The sequence below is a fragment of the Mesoplodon mirus genome (assembly GCF_964341445.2).
Source record: "Mesoplodon mirus genome assembly, chromosome: 1".
Classification (NCBI taxonomy): domain Eukaryota; kingdom Metazoa; phylum Chordata; class Mammalia; order Artiodactyla; family Ziphiidae; genus Mesoplodon; species Mesoplodon mirus.
In genome coordinates, this window is record NC_138976.1 from 4,088,347 (window position 1) to 4,109,760 (window position 21,414).

Here is a 21,414-nt window from a genome sequence, read left to right on the forward strand (position 1 = left end):
GGCTCACGGGCCCAGCCGCTCCACAGCATGTGGGATCTTCCCAGACCGGGGCACGAACCTGTGTCCCCTGCATCGGCAGGCGGACTCTCAACTACTGCGCCACCAGGGAAGCCCCTGTGTTATTTTTAAAAATAATTCAAAGCCATCTGTCACCTCTGTTTCCAGATCGGGGCTAGCCTGCCCGTGTGTTTTAGAAAGAGATTCATTTTAAGCGTCACCTGATCTTAAAAACACGTGGTGGTTTTTCCCCCTTTGTATCGATGTAGTTTGAGAGAGACCAGAAGATGATCATCTTTTTCTCGAGTTGCGAGCTGGTGGACTTCCACTACAACCTCTTCCTCCAGACCCTGCTGAGCGGCTCAGGGGCCCTGGCCCGAGGTGGGTTGCCATGTGCCTCCACGCGGTTAAAATTCCTGCGGCTGCACGGCGACCTGGAGCAGGAGGTGAGCCTGTCCTCCCGGGTTGGCCCTGGCTTCCCTAGGGACCCCGCTGGGCCAGGGAAGAACGTGGCTAAAGTGGGCGACCCACCAGAGGCCAAAACGGGTGGCACGGCTATGTCGATGGGGCGAGGGGGAGCCTATTGTTCCCATTTGCTTTGCTCCGGGAGCTGGTCTCTTCCACCCGAGAGAGCTCGCAGGCCCAGCTTGGCCTGACTGTACCCCAACCAGCTGTTAAGGCAACAGAGTACCACTAAGTAGCTGGCACCGGGGAAGGGTTTTGCCTTTTTAGTACCCAGTGTGTAATTAGGGCTTGATGTCTTCAAATTAAGAGCATTAATGGAGCTAAATTGTGGCTCCCATATGGTACTGCTGAGCGTGACTGCTGTCATTGTCAACAAGATGCAGCGCTTTCGCTCGGCACACTTGGGTTGGGAGAGGACGCGGGGTTCCAGAGGGGCTGCAGGGGCTCAGCGCTGGCGAATATTTTCGATCAGGAAGAGGAGTGGAACATTTTCCTCATCTTGGGTACTTAGCTCCGTTCACTCTCGTTCCACTGCTGGTAGGCAGGCCATCCATTTAGGGAGTCAAGCGGGTGCAGAACAAGACGAACTCCCTGCAGTTGCGGCAGGAGGGACAAGCAGGGCTTGGGAACGGGAGCCGTCTTGTCCCAGAGCAGAGGTCACCAGGCCGCGTAGAAAGTTAGGAAGCCGGAAAGAAAGCCAGAGATTGGAATGAGGTTGGACTAGCACCACCTCTTAAAAATCAGAACATTTTTAGAGCTAAAGGAGACATTAAAGGTCATCAAGTCCAGCCCCTCTTTTCGTTTTTGCTTTTCTTTGTTTTAATAATTAAGGAAACGGAGGTTTAGAAAAGTGAAGTTGCTCAAGGTGACTCAAGGACACAGCTTCTTTTTTTTTAATATAAATTTATTTTATTTATTTTTGGCTGCGTTGGGTCTTCGTTGCTACGCGCGGGCTTTCTCTAGTTGCGGCGAGCGGGGGCTGCTCTTCGTTGCTGCGCGCGGGCTTCTCCTTGCGGTGGCTTCTCTTGTTGCGGAGCACGGGCTCTAGGCGTGCGGGCTTCAGTAGTTGTGGCGCACAGGCTTAGTAGTTGTGGCTCGAGGGCTCTAGAGCGCAGGCTCAGTAGTTGTGGCGCACGGGCTTAGTTGCTCTGCAGCATGTGGGATCTTCCCGGACCAGGGCTCGAACCTGTGTCCCCTGCACTGGGAGGTGGATTCTTAACCACTGCGCCACCAGGGAAGCCCACAGCTTCTTATTCAACACAAGACTATACAGAATTTCCTGAATATTCCAGCTTTAGTTTTGTAAACTCTTAATTTTTACCTTCAGGATCCCCAGTTCAATCAAGTTTGTTGATTTCATAATGTAATGCCATTTATGGGTGTTTTTTTTTTTAACTGATTTTATCAATATCCTAGGTCTGTTTTCTACAGAGCCATCCTGCAGGGTAGGTGTGAGGATGAAGAAGGAGCTGGATGTGGACTAAGGAGGATCTAGGGGTTTGAATGTGTCAACAGAAGATTCTGCAGTTAGGTTATTTCAGACTGTGCATCTCTCATTGTAACAGCGTGGTATCTGGGTAGGGTGTTTATAGCCGTGTGCTCTGGGGGCAGACTGCTTGTGTTCTGGTGCTGACTCTGCCATTCACTGGCTGTGTGACCTCAGGAAAGCATTTAACCTCTCTGTGCCTCAATGTCCATGCCTCTGAGGTGGAGAGAACAGGAGTACTTCTTGGAGTTGTTGTGACGATTCACTGAGTTAATGCAGATCAAGTACTTAGTACCTGGCCTGGTGCAGAGTGAGCACTGGGTAAATGTCAGGTGCCATTATTGCTGTTCTTTCTCTTTCAGGAAGAGTGTAGTTTTTTCATCGTTTAATAATTGTTAGTATTTTATTTGTCTTGTTTATTAAGTGTTTAGCCTTCACACCCTCCCTGTGAGATGGGTAGAAGGTGGCAGGGAGGATCTCTGTATTTTGTTTTCTAAATATTGGTGCAGTGTCTTGTCCCAGGGGACTAAGCTAACACCGTCCCTATCACGTCTTCCTGGCTTGTTACCCTGCTCCCTGCTCCACATGACCTTAGCGTGGTCTCCCGAAGTGACTGACGTGACCCTAGCCAAGTGTAAGAGCATCAGAGAGGAGCTCCTGTTTGAAGTTGCTGCGTGATAGCTGCGATGGATGCTCAGGACTCTGGTAGTTGTGTTCCTTACCCCACACCTGAGTGCAGTATGTCTGGACTTTACGATTAGTTTCACGGGCTTTTATGAACTTTCCGGATTTTTTTCTGATTTTGGCTCTACAGTGCAGCCATAAATTCCCTAGGTCCAGATCTCAGTTCAGTCCTGTATTAACAGTGTATGCACGTGCCTTGGGCAAGTTACTTAACCTCTCTGTGCCTCTGTTTCTTCCTCTGGAAGTGAGGGTGGTGACAGTACCTGCTCATTGGGTTGCTTTGAGGATCGGATACGTTCAGACATGTAAAGGGCAGGCCAGCGTCTGGTACCTGGTACACACCCTACGTGCCGGTTGTCCCTGTCCACTGTGCTCCGTGGGGTGCAGCCTGGGGTCCAGTCACGTGATGGAATGTGTACCCGCGAGAGGCCAGAATGAGGTATACCTTGGTGTCAGAGCAGAAAGAGAGACTTCACTTCTTTCTTTTTTCCAAATCTTCAGTGATTTGGGTATATTTCCTTTTTGTTGTTGTTGCTAACAGATGGACATGGCCAAGTCTTAACTTCTGGCAACACTGTGACTTAAACACACCCCCATCGTGGCCCCTGCAAGTTCATGCCCAAGGCCTTTTGGTCCACCAAGTCTGCCTTTAGGAGTTTACCCCAAAGGAATAGTTAAGCCTGAGCACAGTGACTTACCTGCAGACCTGTTGATCGCAGCGTTGTCTGTGATGGTGAGCAGTGCAGACAACCTCAGCTGTCAGGAGTGGGGCACTGGTCACGTGGAGGTGGGGCTCCCGTTCAGCTGAATATGGTATAGTCATGGGAGACAAGGTGGTTTGGGGCTATTTACTGGCATGAAAAGATGTCCACATCCAGTTGATATATGATAAGAGCATGTTAGGAGTGTGAGAACCATGATGCCAGTTTTTAAAAAGCCACATATTTCATTATGTTTCGCCTAGAAAGGGGCTCAGGAAGCTTCAAGGTGTTGCCAGCGGTGGTGGTTTGTTTTGAGTGGTAGGATGATTTAATTTCCTTCCTTTGACTTGAAGTATAATTTTTCTATAGTTAAAATATATGGCTTTCATAATTTGAAAATCTTTTTAAAAATCAGCTTTTAAGAAAATTGCCCCATAGGAAAGGTTGGTTGTTGTTCAGCCTCTAGACCACCTGTAGAAAAGGTGTTAGAGTACATTCTGAGTTGGGAACCCTGAGTGCAGGAACTTGTGGCCTTTGGCCCTCCTTGCTCTGGGTGTTGGCCATTTCTGGAGGGCGTGGCCCCCTCCCTCCCCCCGACCCCCCCGCACTGTCTTAATGAAACGTGCTGCCCTCAAAGCTTGTTACTCTGCCGCAGTCCAAGAAGCCTGGTCGTGTAGGTATAGGGTCTTGTTGGAAGATGTGAAGAATCCACTTCTTCCTCTTTCTTGGCAAAACCTCTCTCTCTGTGCCTAAAAATAGTTACAGCAGTAGAAAATTGGGAGAGTTATGAGAATCTAAGCCTACCTTGCTGGACTCGATCTCAGAGTTACAAAGGCCCTATTTTTGCTTGTTTTTGTAGGAAAGAACAGCCGTGTTTCAAGAATTCTCACGTTCCAAAACAGGGGTTCTTCTCTGCACGGTATGTATCATTCTGCGCTCTGTGGGAAGGTTGACAATGGTTGTGATGGTGGTGGCAGTTTTTCGTCTCCCGACGATTTGCCTTGGGGTCACCGGCCCCACGGGGAACAGGAATTCCGGGGGCCGCTTGGTGTGGCTGGTCTCTTTGCACTCCTGGTTTGCCACCTTACTGCCGCAGATAGCGGGCTGCCACCGCGCGGAAGACTTGGCGATTTGCTCACTAATAGTGGCAGCTGTTTGTCTGAAAACGTGTGAATCTTGGCGATTTCTCTCCACCAAGAACTTGTAAATTACAGCTATCGGGAGTAATTAGAGCTGAGAAAGTCTTTTCACAACAAAATCACTCCGCTTGCCTCTGCTCACCTTCTCTTAAAGGAAAGTAGATGCACTTGGACAGAGTCTATGTGCTGGTGTCCAGAGCTGCCATCTGCCCTGCAGTTTTCAGGGCCGCTCACTCGGCCTCAGTCTTTGCAGTCGTGGGTAGCCACCTCCTCCAGCACCACGGTGACCTTTGTCGTGCACATCTCTTGTGATCTTTTGAGATTGAAAACTCACACCTTCCACGTCCCTGCTTCCCTGGGGACTCACTTCACCAAAGTGGCTGCTGGCTCCCAAGATTAAAATGCCTTCCCTGTTTGTGCCATCTCGGAAGATGGAACTTAATCCCCAGCTGGTTATTTGAGAAACCCCTATATATACAGTAATGAAATTGCGCCATCAATTTAGTAATCCTGTGAACAAGGGCTGGGTAGAAGCAACGACATTTAGCTGCTTGAGTGCCTGTCTAGGCCTCGTTCAATACAATTACTTTTTAAGGAACTCCTGTTCTCTATTTAGTTTTAAAGGTAATGGAGATTGTTTTCTTTCTAAATTGAGAGTTTGTGAGCGAGTGCAGCTTTGTTTCTTGTGTGTGTATATATGCATGATCACCTACAAGACGGCCTGCCCGGTGACCTGCGGATTCTCACGTGTGTGTGGCCAACAGTGGTTCCGCCAGCTCTGGTCCTTCAGATCTGAGAGCCGTTGCTCCTGGAATGCTTGCCTCCGAAGGAGATCTGAGTCTGAGCAAGTAGCCCTTCTCTTTATGAAGCCCATCAAGTCAGATGCTTGTGTTTGCTCTAAAACTGTCTTCACTTGCCTGGTCCAAAGCGAAGATGAGTCCAAGTAATCTACTTGATAAAGAACTTTGTCAAAAATCCTCTGTCTGGGGCTTCCCTGGTGGCGCAGTGGTTGAGAGTCTGCCTGCCGATGCAGGGGACACGGGTTCGTGCCCCGGTCCGGGAAGATCCCACATGCTGCGCGGAGCGGCTGGGCCCGTGAGCCACGGCCACTGAGCCTGTGTGTCCGGAGCCTGTGCTCCGCAACTGGAGAGGCCACAACAGTGAGAGGCCCACGTACTGCAAAAAAAAAAAAAGAGAGAGAGAAGGCAGTAGGAACCTGTGTGTTGGAATTTGGATTAGGACCAGAATAAAATGCTTTATCTTTGACCCTTAAGATGCTGGATTTGTCCCTGGTGGGAAATTATTGAGTCTCCTAGTGTGCAAATGCTGCCATGTTTTTTACAGACGTGGGTGAGCTCTAAAACTCCAGGTATTTGAAGTTCAGTTTTTTGTTTTGTTTTTGGGTTTTTTTTTTTTAGTAGCTCTCCGGAAGAAAAGATCATTCTCTGAAATGTGATTCTCGGTGGGGTCAAAAGCATATGATGATTTTCCTTGTCCTGTTGGCTGCTGCCTGCAGGCAGGTGATGTCAGCTAGATGAGGAGCACCATTGACTTGGCACCTCTGCCCCCTGCCAGTCCCGGGTGCCACGTGAAAAGCAAGCTCTCACTTGCCATAATCTGATTTAGGTAAGCCCCTCGGTGCGTGTTCACTTGCTGGCCCAGGTCACGTCCAGCATGCAGAACCTCTGCCAGTCTCATCTTTTCTTTATTCTGCTCTAGGAAATGACTGGAAAAGAGCTGGGTGGGAGCTCATTCCTCTCCATTTCTAAGCCGGGGTACAAGCCCGGAGTCCCCAGTGGGGAGAAGGTCTTCTTTGCTGCCCAGTCTTCCTTCTACTTCTGCCATGTTTTTTTGCTATAGGCAGAAACTTGGGGTGTCTGAGATGCTTTGGCTGTGATAGGTGGGGCCTGGGTTGGGGAGATGTTGTCACTGCGTCCTCTTCAGCAGCCTGTCACTTGCCAGGCTCTGAAAGCTCTCCGGGAGCCTCCTGGGTGTTAATGAGCAGCGGGACTGCAGCAGGACAAGGCGGATGGAGGACTTGCTTCTTTGGATAAAGGGGAGCCACTCGTGAATTGTTGCGTGGGGACTTTTCCCCTCTGTACCGTATCTTTTGCCATTTTGATTTATCATCCCGAGATCATTTTAATGAGGCCAGAAGACTGACTGTCTCGTTGAGAAGTTGGGAATTGTGGTGTAACCACACAAAAGCTCACAGTTCTGCTGTTTCCTTTACTTCTAGAAAATCCCCTTGACCCCATTTTCCTCCCTTATATCTTTTCTATTGTGAAGAAAGTTAAAGGTGTGTCTCTGTGTGTGTGTGTGTGTGTGTGTGTCTGTGTTTCCTTTCATCTTAAACATCTTAAAAGCAAGGATCTTAACTTCACACAATCTTGCGGGACCTGGTACATGGCTGTATAATGTGGGTTCTCAGCACACGTGTGACCGCGATGAGTCCAGAGTCTGGGCAGAGGTGAAAAGATGGTCAGGGAGGAGAGACCAGCCTGGGAAAGAGAAGTCCTTACATATTTGAAATGTGAGTTTGTGTCCTCTAGAAAACTGGATCTAAGAAGAACCCAAGTTAAGGAGGGAGCGAGTGTCAGCAGGAAGGAGTCATTTGGAAGTTCAAAGCCCACGTTCCTCAGTGGAGTTAAGAAATCAAAAGAAGCAGAATATTTCCTGGGGCTTATAGTGAAGCACTCACCCTAAGCCAGAGGTTTTTTTAATACCACTGTTAAGTTGAGGGGTTGGGAAGGGGAAACCCCACTGAGTGACTGGAATGTGGAGTTTCCAAGCTCCCTCCAGTTTTAGGGCTGATGCTGGCCCTCCCTGCTTGTCCCTGGATGTAAGTACCCAGTGCCTTGGCCTTTTCCCAGCAAGGAGAGGCACTTCCGACTCCACCTGCATCCGTGGCCTGAGTATCCCTTGGAATGTTTTGCGCTTGTCCGCACCTGCCTGCTCTTTCAGAAGATACCTAAGGCACCTGTGCTGCTCTTCGCCACCTTTTCTCTCTCTCTCTTTTTTTTTTTTTTGCTCGAAACACACCATTAGGTCTGTGCGGTTCTTAATTTCCTGTCCTCCTGGGAAATCTCGCTGTGCCAGGCGGGCAGGAGACAAAGGAGGGAGGCTGTAAGCATCCCAAGAATGTCCCTTCAGCACCCCTGAAGAAATGGAGACTTTCTCGGTTTTCTCTGGGGTATGCTTTTTAGGCGAAGTGTATCTTTTCCGCCCGTATTTCATTCGTGTTAATGGCAAGATCATTTGGAGATGGTTGGCTATTGACTCAGTTACGCTAACTCATGTTGCCAGCTTTTTGGCGGCTCCAGCCAAGATCTCGCGCCTCTGACAGCTTCTGCGCTGTCTCCTTCCCCCTCTGATTACGCAGCCCAATCTGTCACCCGGACGACGGGGGCCTGTGCCCCGCTGATGGCTTTCCACACGCCCGCAGTAATGACTTTGGCAGGACGGGAAGGCAGCAGAGGCGAATTTGCTGCGTCCCTTGCTCGGAGAGCCGCAGGCCCCCTCTCCCTGTTAGTAAAAGCACTTTGTGAGGTGCTCGGGTAAATAAATGAGTCATTTTAATCCAACTGACAGGCTGGCACCTGAGCAAGCTGCCTTCCATCTGTACCCCTTGGTCTCATGGAGGCGGCCAATTGTCAGGCCCACGGACTTCAAGGCCTGACTGGTGAGTGTCTTTCAGAATTGACTTTAGCGATTCTTTCGCCCTAATTAGGTTAAAGGAATACAGTTGGGTTGGATCTAAGTTCTAAGGGTGGGCGGAGAACTGAAGCCTTTGCTGAGTCTTGTGCAGGTCAGTTTCCTGTGGCTCTGGTGCTGCTGGTTGACAGCATCCAGGAAGATGGAGCCATGTCCCCTTCCTCTGTGGTCCTCTGCCCGGGTCGGGTGGATGGGATGTGAGGGGGGAAGAGAGCCGAGAGGCTTTTAAATCCCCACCTCATTGCCTCCGTTTGGCTCTTATTTCATCACGAACTGGAACACTCAGATTTACAATTCTCAAGACACTTTGCACGCCCACTGTCTCATTGGATCTTCACAGCAACCTCGAGAGATAAGTAAATTGTAGCCATTTTATAGGTGGGTAAACTGAGGCTCAGAAAGCAGAGGTGACTTGCCCGGATTGGTGGCTGCTAAAGTGGTCCTAGAGTCCGGTTCTCCCTGTTCCTGCACTGGCAGGATTGATCCACTCTCCCACCCTCAGAGTAGCCTTGGCTGAGACTGGAAAGAAGTGCTTAAGGAAATGGCTGGTGAAGTCCGAGCAGTGGCTGGCTGTGAGATGCCGCCACCCCAACACCAGAAGTAGTGGGCGGCGGGAAGGTTGTCAGCCTGGTGTCCTGAGCCGATTGCCCAGCCCGAGTGGGAAAGAACCGTGAACAGTCCTGATGGCAGTGGCTGCGGTGCCTCCTAACTCACTGTTTCAGCGTGTTTGTATCCGGAGTGGCTTTCCTAACACCATATGCTAGTTTTGAGATTCATCTGTGTTTCTTAGTTGGGTTTACTAAACCGATGAGCATTAAATTTTTTACAAAGCTTACCTGTAAAGCTCAGACAGCCCATTGTCTGTGTACCTCTCCCAGTGCGGAGCACTTAAATGAAGTAAATCATTTCTTAACAAGAGCTTCGCAGATTTAAGAACCTGTCAGTTTTTCTAAAGACAGTGACTGTGGTTAGTGTAGAGAACACTCTAAATTGTGTTCTCAAAGGCATCGGCTCTGGAACATCCGCCTTCAGCTTTCAGGGCACCTGGGAGCTGTCAGAAAACACTTCCTGGGTGGTTGACACACTTCTAATACATGAAATGTCTACTTAACATTTATAAATGCAGCTTCTGGCCACCGTTCAAAGGAGACCCACAAATCCCAGGTGGGATTTAATCAGAGCGAAGGCAGACCAGCCCTGACCTGCCTGCAGTGGTCTTCTGGGTGACTTAGATGATGGTGGGACAGTGTCTTCCTTGAATCCTGCCTCTGACCCTGGAGGATAAGGGTGCGGTTGTTTTTTTTGGTTTTTTTTTTTTGCGGTACGCGGGCCTCTCACTGTTGTGGCCTCTCCCGTTGCGGAGCACAGGCTCCGGACGCGCAGGCTCAGCGGCCATGGCTCACGAACCCAGCCGCTCCACGGCATGTGGGATCCTCCCGGACCGGGGCACGAACCCGTGTCCCCTGCATCGGCAGGCGGACTCTCAACCACTGCGCCACCAGGGAAGCCCCGGGTGCGATTGTTTTAATGTGCTTCTTACAGAACTTTGCATAGGATTATTATTTTTTTAAAAACCTTGTATACCTATAAATTCTTAGTGATACTGAAAAGTGAGGAGAGAGGAGGAAGAGCCATCCTTTACAGATGAATGCCAGTTATAGAAATGGAAGGAACTATAGGCTTAGAAAGCCATCATTTTGTAGACATCAGGGTAACAACTGATACAGACAAGTAGCATCAAATGATGCTAAAACCACTGGGCAAAATGTTCTGAGAAGCAGTCTCAAAAGTTTCCCTCCTGAGGTTACTCACTCATCGCAAAGGAGAAAGGTACCGTCACAAGGGAGTGAGATGGTGGATGCCACCTGCTCCAGTGACTGAGCACAGCGTCCCCAGCACAGGACAGACACCTTGCCTGTATCCTGAGGTCACGTGCTGGGCGGTACACCCCACCCTGATGTCGTTCTGCCAGAACGCTCCCCCAGAATCTTACTATGAGGAGACGGAAAAGTCCCGATTCTGGGATGTTCCTCAGGACACCTGGACTCTTGAAAAAATGATTGTTTTCCAAAAAATAAACAATAAAAAGAAGTAAATGTTAAGGGTGGGGATGCAATTCTACGTTAAGGAAGTCTAGAGGGCTATAATAAAAATAGAATGAATGATCTAGGCTTCAGTCCTGGGTTAAGAAAGGAAAACAACTATAAAAATCGTCTTAGGTACAAGTGGTGAAATTTGAAAGTGGACTGATTATTGTAAAATAAACTTATTTAGTGTGAAGTTTCTTAGGTGTGGTAATGGTGTTGTGATTTATGTAGAAGAATGTCCTTTTACTTAGAAGACATGTGCTGAAGTATTTAGGGGCAAAATGTCATGATACTTGAAACTTCCTTTCAGATGGTTCAGAAAAACACATGTGTACAGAGGAAAAAAGCAGCTGTGCCAATGTTTAGCAACTGGTGAATCAGGATGAAGGACTGACAACTGCTCATTGTACTATTCTTCCAGCTTTTCTGTAGGTTTAAATTTTTCTAAATAAAAATGCGGGGTTTTGCGGGGGGAATGACATGCATTCGTCGTCAAAAGAAAAACAAAGCAAACAACGCAGGAAACTGCGAAGAGAAAAGTAAAAATTGCCCCAAATCCCTCTACCTTGAGGTAACCACCGTTGACAGTTTTGGTGAACCTCCTTCCAGGTGTTGGTTCTCTGCTTATCGATCCATCTGTGCATTTATCCATTTATCCATCTGTCTACTTAATGTCTTCTGTTTTTGTTACCCTCTCTTTTTTCCTGGATTTTTTGGTGGAAGAAAGACCATTTGTCCTTTAGAATGCTCCACATTGTGTCCCTGTGGTGCTGTTTACCTTGTTCCTGTCTCCCTGCAGTAGGTCTAGGCACTTGTTTAGATTCCATTTCTAGGGTTTTGGTTTTGTTTTGGCAAGAATATGTCATAGGTGATATTCTGTCTTTCCTATTGCATGACAGCTGGTTATCTTACTTTTTAATTTTTAATGATGTTGAAACATGGTCTCAGGGTCAGAATTATAAGGGCCCATTAAAGGAAGTCCAGCTTTCATCCTCATCCCCTCCCCCATTCTCTTCCTTCCCGTATAGGTCACTTTTTTATAAGCTTTGGGGTTTTTCTCTCCATTATTTCTTTTTCAAATATGAGCAAATATATTTGTACTTCCCCCATTTCTTACACAAACGCATACTATTCACACTCAAAATATAGCCTAGATATCCTCCACATCAGTACATAGGAAGCTCCATTCCTTTTGTAGCTGTGTAAAACTCCGTTCTATGAGGTAGGTATTGCCGTGTTTTATTCACCCCGTCTCCTGCTAGACACTGGGGTTCTTACCAGACCTGCAATTATAAATAGTGCTGAACTCGGTGCTTTGTGACCACCTAGAGGGGTGGGATAGGGAGGGTGGGAGGGAGGGAGACGCAAGAGGGAAGAGATATGGGAACATACGTATATGTATAACTGATTCACTTTGTTATAAAGCAGAAACTAACACACCATTGTAAAGCAATTATACTCCAATAAAGATGTTAAATAAATAAATAAATAAATAAATAAATAGTGCTGAAATGAATAGCCTTGTGCATAGATCATTTTAAATTTTTGCCAAGGATGGATTGCTGGGAGATTGCGCAGGGTCAAAGGGCAAGTGCATATGTAATTTTGCTGGATATTACCAGATTCCCCACCATAGGGGTTTGTATTATTTTACATTCCCACCAGCAGCATATGAGGGACACAGCATCTTTTTTTTTTTTTTTTTTTTTTTTTGCGGTACGCAGGCCTCTCACTGTTGTGGCCTCTCCCGTAGTGGAGCACAGGCTCCGGACGCGCAGGCTCAGCGGCCATGGCTCACGGGCCCAACCGCTCCGCGGCATGTGGGATCTTCCCGGACCGGGGCACGAACCCGTGTCCCCTGCATCGGCAGGCGGACTCTCAACCACTGCGCCACCAGGGAAGCCCCACAGCATCTTTTTTGATCGTGGAACCGTATACTGTAATATGGTCTTGGAAAAGCAAAGCAGACCTGGATTTGAGGGCTAGCTCTGCTTCTTAGCTGTATGTCCCTGGACAAGTTTCTTAATCTCTCTGAATCTTGGTTTCCTCTCTATCAAATGGGAGTAATAGTTGTCTGAGGCATTATTTTGACAATGAGTCAAGATAACGCAGGTAACATGCCCTCCACCGTGTCTGGTGTGTAGTGAGCGCTCAGTACCTGTTGGCTGGGGCTACTCTTGGTGTGACTTGTGCTTGGAGGTGAATGCCAGGTGTACCTTTATTGCCAAAGCCTGGAAGATTCCCATTTTCTAGTCTCTCTGACAGAATGGCCAGAAACCAGAGAGCAGAGTCTTTGCTCTTGAGATGGCGACCAGCCGAAAAGAAAAGAAAAAAAATCTCCATTGCTTTTATACTTTTTGTCTGTCTGGCTGATGACTGTCTGATAATGACTTATTTCCGTTCTCAGGCCTGCGTGCAGACGACGTTCTCTTAGTGAAGTGGGCTGTGGCTGCCTCACCTGCGGGTTCTATAGAACTAGCCTCTAAATTGGAATTTTACCCACAGGTGGACGTCAGTGGGTTCCTGAAGTTGTGCACATTCCTGGGGGGGGTGAGCCCTCAAAGTTTGCATTAGATCATCAGATAGATCCGTGACCCCAAAAAGGTTGAGAAAGTCTGTCCTAAGCCATATTCTTTTCTGTTTTGAAGGATGTTGCGGCTCGGGGCTTAGATCTCCCTCAAGTCACGTGGATTGTCCAGGTAATGTATTTAAGTCGTTAAGGTGCGAGCTTGAGGCCAGGATATGTGGTCATGAGTCGGTGCATTGGCTTTAAGTAGAATAATTATTATCACCCTCTTCTCGGGTGCTGCCCTGGTCACCAGGCAGCAACCAGCCCGATCTGCACAGTTCTCCTGACATCCTTCCTTAACCCAGCGCACCTGACCACTGCAGCTCAGCCTGCAGACTGTACAGCCGGGGGAGGGAGGGGCAGGCTCCCCTGCTCGCAGACGAATGTGTGTCACACACAGAGTTTCCCGCCATCTGAAAATAACAGGAATCACCTGGGCCCCTGGGAGGCCTCACCGTGTCCAGAAGGCGATGGCTCAGCTGTCCTGAGCGCTGTGTCCATGCACATCGACCTGCAGGGGGCAGTTAAGGCCCTGACAGCACCTTACACATACCTGTAGCCTTAGATGCTTTGCCAGAGGGTAGAGGTGTTAGCACTGGTCTAGTGGTTTTAGTTTTGTCTTTTCTTTTCCTTAGTCTGCAGAGTGGTATTTTTAAGCCCTTCTGTACAGGGGCCAGGGGACATGGGCCCTGTTTACGTGAGTTATGGTTTATCCACATTTTAGTGGAATCGCATGCCTGTCGCTAGCTAGGAAGTCTCTGCTCACGGCACAGGATGACTTTGCGACTAGAGGCATTGTGTCTTCTTTCCTGCTGTCCGTGGAGCAGATTTGAAATAGGAAGGCGAGGATGATTTTAACGTGCAGGAGGCCAGACACATATAATTGATCATTGAGAGCCGCCTTAGAATTGTGGGTGTTGATCGGTTGAATATGCCTGGCCTCCCATCGTATTCTTGGCCCTCTGGTCTTTGATTCATGGAGCAGCAAAGAAGAAAAGGGCAGAATGAGTACGGGGACAACGGGTGTTAACGACGACGACGTTATTGCCATAGAGAGCGTCCGTTCGCTGAGTTAGAGCGTTGGCCCTTCTGCCGGGTCAGGAACGCTGTCCGTGGGGGCGGAGGCGTTTCCCTGCAGGAAGGGGAGCCTGCCTCTCAGCTGGCCTGCAGCTCCGCTCCGCTCCGCTGGGGCTGGGTGGCCTGCAGCGAGGCGGTGGAGACCTGATTCCCTGTACCCTGTGCAGCGTCTTGCGTGGCCCCAGCCCCACTGCTCTGTCTACTGGGGAAGTAGGCCAAGGTCGTGCGGCCATCCTGCGCAAGTTTGTGCCCACCTGCCTGCATTCTCACCTTGCCCAGTCACCTCAGTGAAAAGATGCAAATAGGAAAATGAAGAGACCTGTGGAGAAGTGAAATTAAATAGGAGATACCGGGACGAGAAGACGTCTCGTTTATCTGAAACTTGGCCACTGTTCCCGTTGGCATGTCGGAGCCTTGTTATTTCCAATGAAGCCAGGAGTTTCAGGGTTGAGTGACTTCTCCTTGTGACTGTGGTAGGGTAACCATAGCACCAGGATTTCATTCTTGGGATACCTGGAGGCAGGTGAGGGGTATTGCACTTCCAATTAATGGCAGTCCCTTGATCTGTGAATGCCTTCATTTTTGTTACCCTTTTTAGTACAACGCTCCGTCTTCACCTGCTGAATACATCCACCGGATTGGGAGAACCGCCCGGATTGGCTGCCATGGGAGCAGCCTGCTCATTTTGGCTCCTTCGGAGGCAGAATATGTCAACTCGTTGGCTTCTCACAAAATCAAGTGAGTCAGAAACACGGGGTTTCGGCTGATCTCACCTAATTAATTTTCTGTCGCTTCTTACAGTGGATGGGCCTTGTAAGCTGACGAGGAGCCATTAACCCTTGTGATCCCTAAGTGAGTCCCAGAATAGCCAGTGGCAAAGACTAAAACCCTTAACGCCATCAGCACATGACAGTTTTCATTGCGTTGCCATTCCAAGGCATAGAACGATCTGTTGCGCTCTTCCTTTCAGGTAGAGGTCTGTGTTGCGTTACTCCTGCTGCAAAATCAGTGTGCGCCACCCGCCCAGCCAGCTTCTCAAAGATCTCTCTTAGTCACCATTTTTGTTTCTTGCAGTTAATTAATGCTTAGGACCTTTAAAGTTGGAAAGAAAGAATGCTTTTGATTCTTTACACAACTCCCCCTCCCCCAGGAAAGGAAAACGAGGGAAGAATCCATTAGGGGCAGGTGAATTATGTACCACATGTTTGTGGCCAAGGCTGTCCAGCTGCTGTCTCGTATGCACCCAGTCAGATGGCAGCCTCTCACATCCCCCAGCATCAAGCCCCCAGTTCCAGCCCTGGGTCAGGGACTCCACAGGGCTCAGCAGCATGGAACCTTTGCCAGGGGCTTCCATCGAACCCCGATCTCCCCGAGGAAAGACAAAGAAAGCAAAGACAGAGGACAGCAGCTCGAGCTGGCCAGGGGTGATTGTGATGAAAGCAGAAAGCATCCACCTGGGCCACGGAAATGAGTTTGTTTAGTCATGTTTTCCATAAAATCTAAAGTAACAGGCTCAAAAAACGGGCTTCTAAAGGCATGCGGTTTTTCACACTGATCTACTTTCACGAATTTCTTCTGCTCAGAGAAAGCACAGTGATGCATAGAATGTTTTTGGAGGCACAGGAAGAGTCATGTGATGCCCAAGGTGGCGGCACGGTACACGCCGGGCACAGGAGTGGCCCAGCTGCTCAGAAGCCACTCAGTGACTTCCCCTGTCCCCAGTCAGACTTCAACACTCTCAACACTCTTTCGAGATTGCTGGTGTGACCGTTCGTGGAATGAAGCTTTCTCAGAAAATGTGCTTCACACCCATCAGTGTTGGGGGAGGTGAGGACCCGCTCCCGATGAATTCAAGAGGGCAAAAATGAAGATGGTGTGGGTTTTCCTCTTACGTAATTCTCTCATCTTGATACAGCTTGTCAGTTGAAGGAGTGGTTTTTGTTTCAGGAAGACGTGCATCTCTTCTCTTACTTGTGAGAGAAAATCTCAGATCAGTCAGTCACGTTTCACCAGGAGCTCCATCTCCAGCTGGATTCTGAGTTCCCGGGGGCTGGAGGCCACATCAGACTTCTCTCTGTGGCCCTTTCCGAGTCTAGGCGGCACCCGATCAGGCAGTTACACTCCAGAAATACAGGGGGGTCGAAATGAAAACCCGTCCCAGCGCCGTAGCTTTTTCCCTCTGTCCCGGCGATTCATGTACGTGTGGAAGGTATTCTCAGAGGTGTGTTGTCCCACAGAGGAGGGACTCGCTGCGCCTTGGCAGCCGCCTCTGCCTCCACGGCCCCCTCCTCCCGTTCTAGACCCACAGGTTCACGTTCTCCCATTCCTCCCCGTCAGCAGCTCTCTCTGGTTGGCCTCCTGTGCTCGTTCACTGCGATGTGATCTCCTTGGAGAAATGGCTGCAGACAGTTGCGCAGTCAAAGGGTGATGGTCCAGCACAGAGTCGTCAGCGTAGATGCCTCTGCCTCTCTCCCTCTCGTCATTGTTCTCGAATAAACGCCTTCCGGTTGATTGCTATGGAAGGTTCAAATGTAGGCCTGAAATTGAAAAAGGGAAAATAATAATTAGCACCAACATGAATCATTGGTGAGCTGGGTATATTTTAAAGGTATAAAAAGGACAGCCCTTGGGACTTCCCTGGTGGCACAGTGGTTAAGAATCCGCCTGCCAATGCAGGGGACGCGGGTTTGAGCCCTGGTCCGGGAGGATCCCACATGCTGTGGAGCAACTAAGCCCGTGTACTACAACTACTGAGCCTAAGCTCTAGAGCCCGCGAGCCACAACGACTGAGCCCACGCGCCGCAACTGCTGAACCCGTGCGCCTAGAGCCCGTGCTCCGCAACGAGAAGCCACCGCGGTGAGAAGCCCGCGCACCGCAACGAAGAGTAGCTCCCGCTCGCCACAGCTAGAAAAAGCCCGTGCGCAGCAGCGAAAACCCAATGCAACCAAAAATAAATAAATAAATACATTTATTTATTTTAAAAAAGACAGTCCTCCCTTTTGATGATCTTTTCTGGAAAAAGAGCCCGTAGCATTCATGGGAAATTCAGCATAAGGTTCACATTCAGGAGAGAACTCAGTGCTGCCAGAGACTCGGGGAGGAAGTTCACAAGGACGAAGACTGGGAAATACCGCGAGGGAGAGATTTGGGTCTTCTGTGCCATAAGGATGTTCTTACAGGGGTGTAAGAACATTCATTTAAGGGGCAGAGAGTTCTGTAGGAGTCCAGCCTCACTGGCTTCTGCCCTGAAAATTCACCTATTGAAGTGCCTGGTCCTGAACCACCGGCTGCTTCACCGGTGAGACGTAGTCAACCCGAGTAATGATCACATCTGTCGCTACGCTACTGCCGTGCGTTACACTTGCTGATTTCTGTTTGAGGAAGGGCTGTATGTTGGGGATCTATATATAAACTGTTTCTTTGACTTAATACAAAAAACTAAATCTAATAAGAACTAATTACAAAGTATGCCACGGAAAGAGACAGACTTGAAGATTCTTGGAATACAAAAGGTACACGTCTAAATATCAAAAAAAGGAGGAAGACGTGTGCCTGTTTGGTGCCTGAGAACCTGAGAGCCAGGCGGCGGGCTGCTGGGATGGCTGATGAATTACAGAGAAGATTCAGGAAGGCAGGCGGAGGCTCTCAGCAGCAAGGGCCATCACCGCCCGCCCCCCATACCCCCAGCGCGTGGAATTTGCCCTGACAGTTTAATTTAGCAGGGTAAGAGACAGGTGCCCCGGGCCGCTTCGCCTCTGTCTGAATGCTCAGAACTTTGTCTCTGCAGCCTTCTGACTTCTTGGTATTTGCCAACTTCATCACTTTTTCTCACTTCTCCTTTAAACGTGTTTCTAATGAAGGTCATCATTGGTTTATTAAAATGTAAATGCTTCCTCGAAATGTGTTATTTCTTAGATCAGGCATAAGACAGTTAGTTCCTTGAATTTATTTAGCTGTCTCTCTTCATAGTGAGGTGGGATGATTCAGGTTTGTTGATAGAACCATAAATAAGCAGAGTCGATGTGCTTTGTTCCTCAGAAGCAGTGATTTCTCAGACTAGGAGGAAAAGGCCCTTTTAAACTGTAAATCACTCCAGTTCAGTCCCATCTCCTGTTCACTTAGGGTAGATGGTCCCCCAACATTGTCATATGGACACATACAGCATACGAGCCGTGCCCTGGCTGAAGGTCAACATTTGAGAAAACTGTGCCTTTCTGTGGCATATTTAGTTCTTTGTATCCCTGGCTGCGAATGCCATTATACCTATTTTCTTTCTCCCCACTTCAAGATCTGACCCCAAGTTCTTATGTTGCTTTTACTTTTGTATTTCTTCTTTTTTTTTTTTTTTTTCCTCAAGAAAAAAAGTGATGAATAGAGGCAGGTCAGCTAGAAAAAGGAAAAGGCAGGGCTGGGCTCTGATTTTTACCTTCCTTCAGCTTTCCAGGCATAAATGAGATGCAAATTCAGTAGCCGTAACATTTCTCTCCCATATGAAAAACAGATTTTCCAGGAAACCACGAACATTTCCCGCCCCCCCCTCCCCCCGCCCCGCCACACCTCCTACACTCTTGGTATGTACTCCGCATTCTCTGGTTGACTCTGTAAAAATATTTTCCGAATCCACGTGGCTGTGAGCTGGCAGCGAAGAAAGAACGGTGAGGGCTGGGGGCTGGGGGTGTACGGGGAAGCAGTGACACAGCTCAGGCAGATCATGTCAGAGACGTGACATGTTCATTCATAGCTTTGTCAGAGTCACCTTTGGGGGAAAGTCACCTTTGTCTTCTCCCACAGAAGAGGCTGCCATTCATGTTTTAATTTGCTGTTACATTTAGGAAAAAAAAAACAACAACATACAAGAAAATCATTTATCTTTTTATGATCTGTTTTTCTCCCCCAGAGCTCCTCCCTCCCTCTTCCTCTCTCCCTGGGGAGTCTTTTCCCTCTTTGCCTCTAACACAGGACTCTGCCACGTGCCCTTCCTGGGGCGAAGGCTGGGGCCTTCCAGAACCGTGGGGGACAGTGGGCTGTCCAGACTCCCCTGCCAGGCAGCTTGGAGTGTCTTATTCTGGCTGCTGACGGCTTCTGTTCACAAGGGAAGCCTGAGTTCTGGTTTCAGCCATTCGCATGTAGCTCTAGATTCACCAGAGATCATTTGGTCCTCACCCCTGAATAATTAAGAGACTAGAGCAGCAAAGATCCCTCAGGGTAGATTAGGAGAGAGTTCTGGTGCCAGGATGGGCTATGGGCGTTGGTCACCTGTTTTACCTTCACTCAGGTGTTTGGTTACGCCCCACAGTTAAGGGTCTTCAGCCACCTCCTTCCTTTAAGTATGAAACTAAAGGGACTGTTGGAAATGTTTTTTTAGTTTGTCTTCTACTCAAGTCACAGTCATCTATCTATAAGCAGGCCTATTTATTTAGTGTTCCAGATTTACTAAGAAATAATGACATGATCCCTATAGAGGGAATTCTAAATGTAGCCTTTGTAAATGTATCAGGCAGGAAAGAAATTGTTGGGGATATTACCCTGTCTGTCCCTTTAATATCATAGAGGGCTCCTTCCTTCCAAATTCCTAAAGGTTTAGGAAAACATTCCCTTTCCCTGACCAAGTGTTGCTTCTCCTTTATATCCAGTTAGCCTGAGGAGAGGCCAGTTTTATGCATCAAGATTCCAAATGTTTTTGAAAGAACAAAAGGTTTACCTCGATATGCCCTTCCTTTTACAGTGTTTCTGAGATAAAGATGGAAGATATTTTGTCTGTTCTGACACGGGATGATTGTTTTAAAGGGAGACGATGGGGAAGCCAGGTGAGTTTTATTATTTATCGTGCTTGCTGCTAACAGACGTGACGCATTTCCCGATTTGGGGAAGCAGTGATTCTGAGTATGGGGCAGTTACTGCCTCTGTCAAGTAAAATGTGTATTTTAAGGACCATGAACATTAGGTGAGGCCTCATCTTGATGGTGTTTTTTCTGCCTTTGCTCCTGGACATGTTTGCTGGGCTCATCCAGTTAATGGGCTCCAGTCCATCCTGCGCGTCTGCCAGGCGGCAGCAAGCTCCCCAGAAAGGAGGGCTCATCCCGGGCCAGAATGAGTCTGGAGGCAGCGTTACACACTCAGCCCTGGTGGTCCCCCTCCAGATTATCAACAAGGACGCCTGGCTAGACCCGTCCACCTGGGACAGCATGGAAAAAATAAATAGCTCGGAATCTCCGTTTGGACACACTTAGTTCATCCATTTTTTAACGTTCGCTATACACAGAGGAAGAGTGAAGTTGAGATCATTAAGAAGAAACATTTTTATTATCCGCGCAGTTCCATATGGAGATCCTGAGCAGTTGCAGACAGCCCGGGACATCCTCTCCTGCTCCTTTTCCGAGGCTTCCCCCCTGCTCAGAATCTCTGCCCCGCCTCCGCCCCCCACTCGGCCGCGTTACTCAGTGTCTCACGTGTACTTGTCAGTGTGTGTGTAATGATGTTGCTGTGTGTAATTTCGTCCATGAAATTTTAATTATTTGGATATTTTACATTTCTTTTCTGATGCCTGAGGATAGACTGGAAAGTCAGAGCCAAATAGATCAAGTTTAAGAGTTTCTTTTATGCATTAGTATGTGTCTTTATTTGGATCAATATTCTCCCTGAGGCAAGGACTCCATCTGGCTGACCCCGACTTAAGTTCTGTTCCAGAGAGTACCTCCGGAAATGTATCTAAGAAAAGGAGAGGAAATAATCAAGTGTCTGTTACCACAGCGTGTGTTCCAGACTTGGGACTGTGCTAAGCTCTTTACGCGCTTGGTCCCGTTCCATCCTCTCAGCAGCCCTATGAGGCAGATGTTACTGTCCCACTTTATAGATGAGAAAACCGAGGCTTAGAGAGCTGAAGGAACATTCACGAGGGCACAATAACCATTGAGTCTCCTGGTGTGAAAGCAGGCCATCTCACTTCAAAGCACCTGTGCTTCACCATGTACCAATAAGCCTCTGTTAGTATTAGTTAAGCCAGGAAATTGGAACTAAAGTGCTTGTTAAATTGGGTAACGTTAGCCATTTTCATAAAGGTGAAATTTGGTCAGTAAACGGTACCACAGCAAAGATCCCCGTGAACAAGAAAGCAATTAAGGACTCAATTGATCAACACGTTATTTTAAGTGATATTTCATCATAGAACAACCAGGGCACACGGGACTTTGGACCATCCCATATTATCAATAGTCTGTTGTCAAGGGAACTGACCAGAAATGAGACACTCATTGGTCTCGGCACACTTCTCTGTCCTTTGGAAACTATTGCAAATTCTAGTTGGCGGGGGGGCCGGGTGGAAACGTGGGATGGGGGGCGGTGGTTTTCTGGGTTTTTTGTTTTTGTTTTTTTGTTTTTTTTTTTTCAAATGTTCCCACAGCTATTTAATTATAGCCCTGGGACAGCTACGTGGGATAAGCAGGGGCACTTGGGCGGCATGTAGCAGCAGAGTGGTCAGGAGCATGGCCTCAGGGC

The 21,414-nt window shown here is 48.4% G+C and overlaps 1 protein-coding gene across 1 annotated transcript in view; it reads left to right on the forward strand.

Annotated features, from left to right (window-relative positions):
• DDX31 (DEAD-box helicase 31) overlaps positions 1 to 21,414 on the forward strand; it is a 70,999-nt gene that overhangs the window by 21,345 nt on the left and 28,240 nt on the right. Inside the window, exons 13-17 of the mRNA XM_082621767.1 lie at positions 267 to 443; positions 4,193 to 4,252; positions 12,922 to 12,972; positions 14,518 to 14,657; positions 19,646 to 19,727. Of these exons, the coding sequence (XP_082477893.1) occupies positions 267 to 443; positions 4,193 to 4,252; positions 12,922 to 12,972; positions 14,518 to 14,657; positions 19,646 to 19,727 (510 nt within the window). The remainder of the gene's footprint in view (positions 1 to 266; positions 444 to 4,192; positions 4,253 to 12,921; positions 12,973 to 14,517; positions 14,658 to 19,645; positions 19,728 to 21,414) is intronic.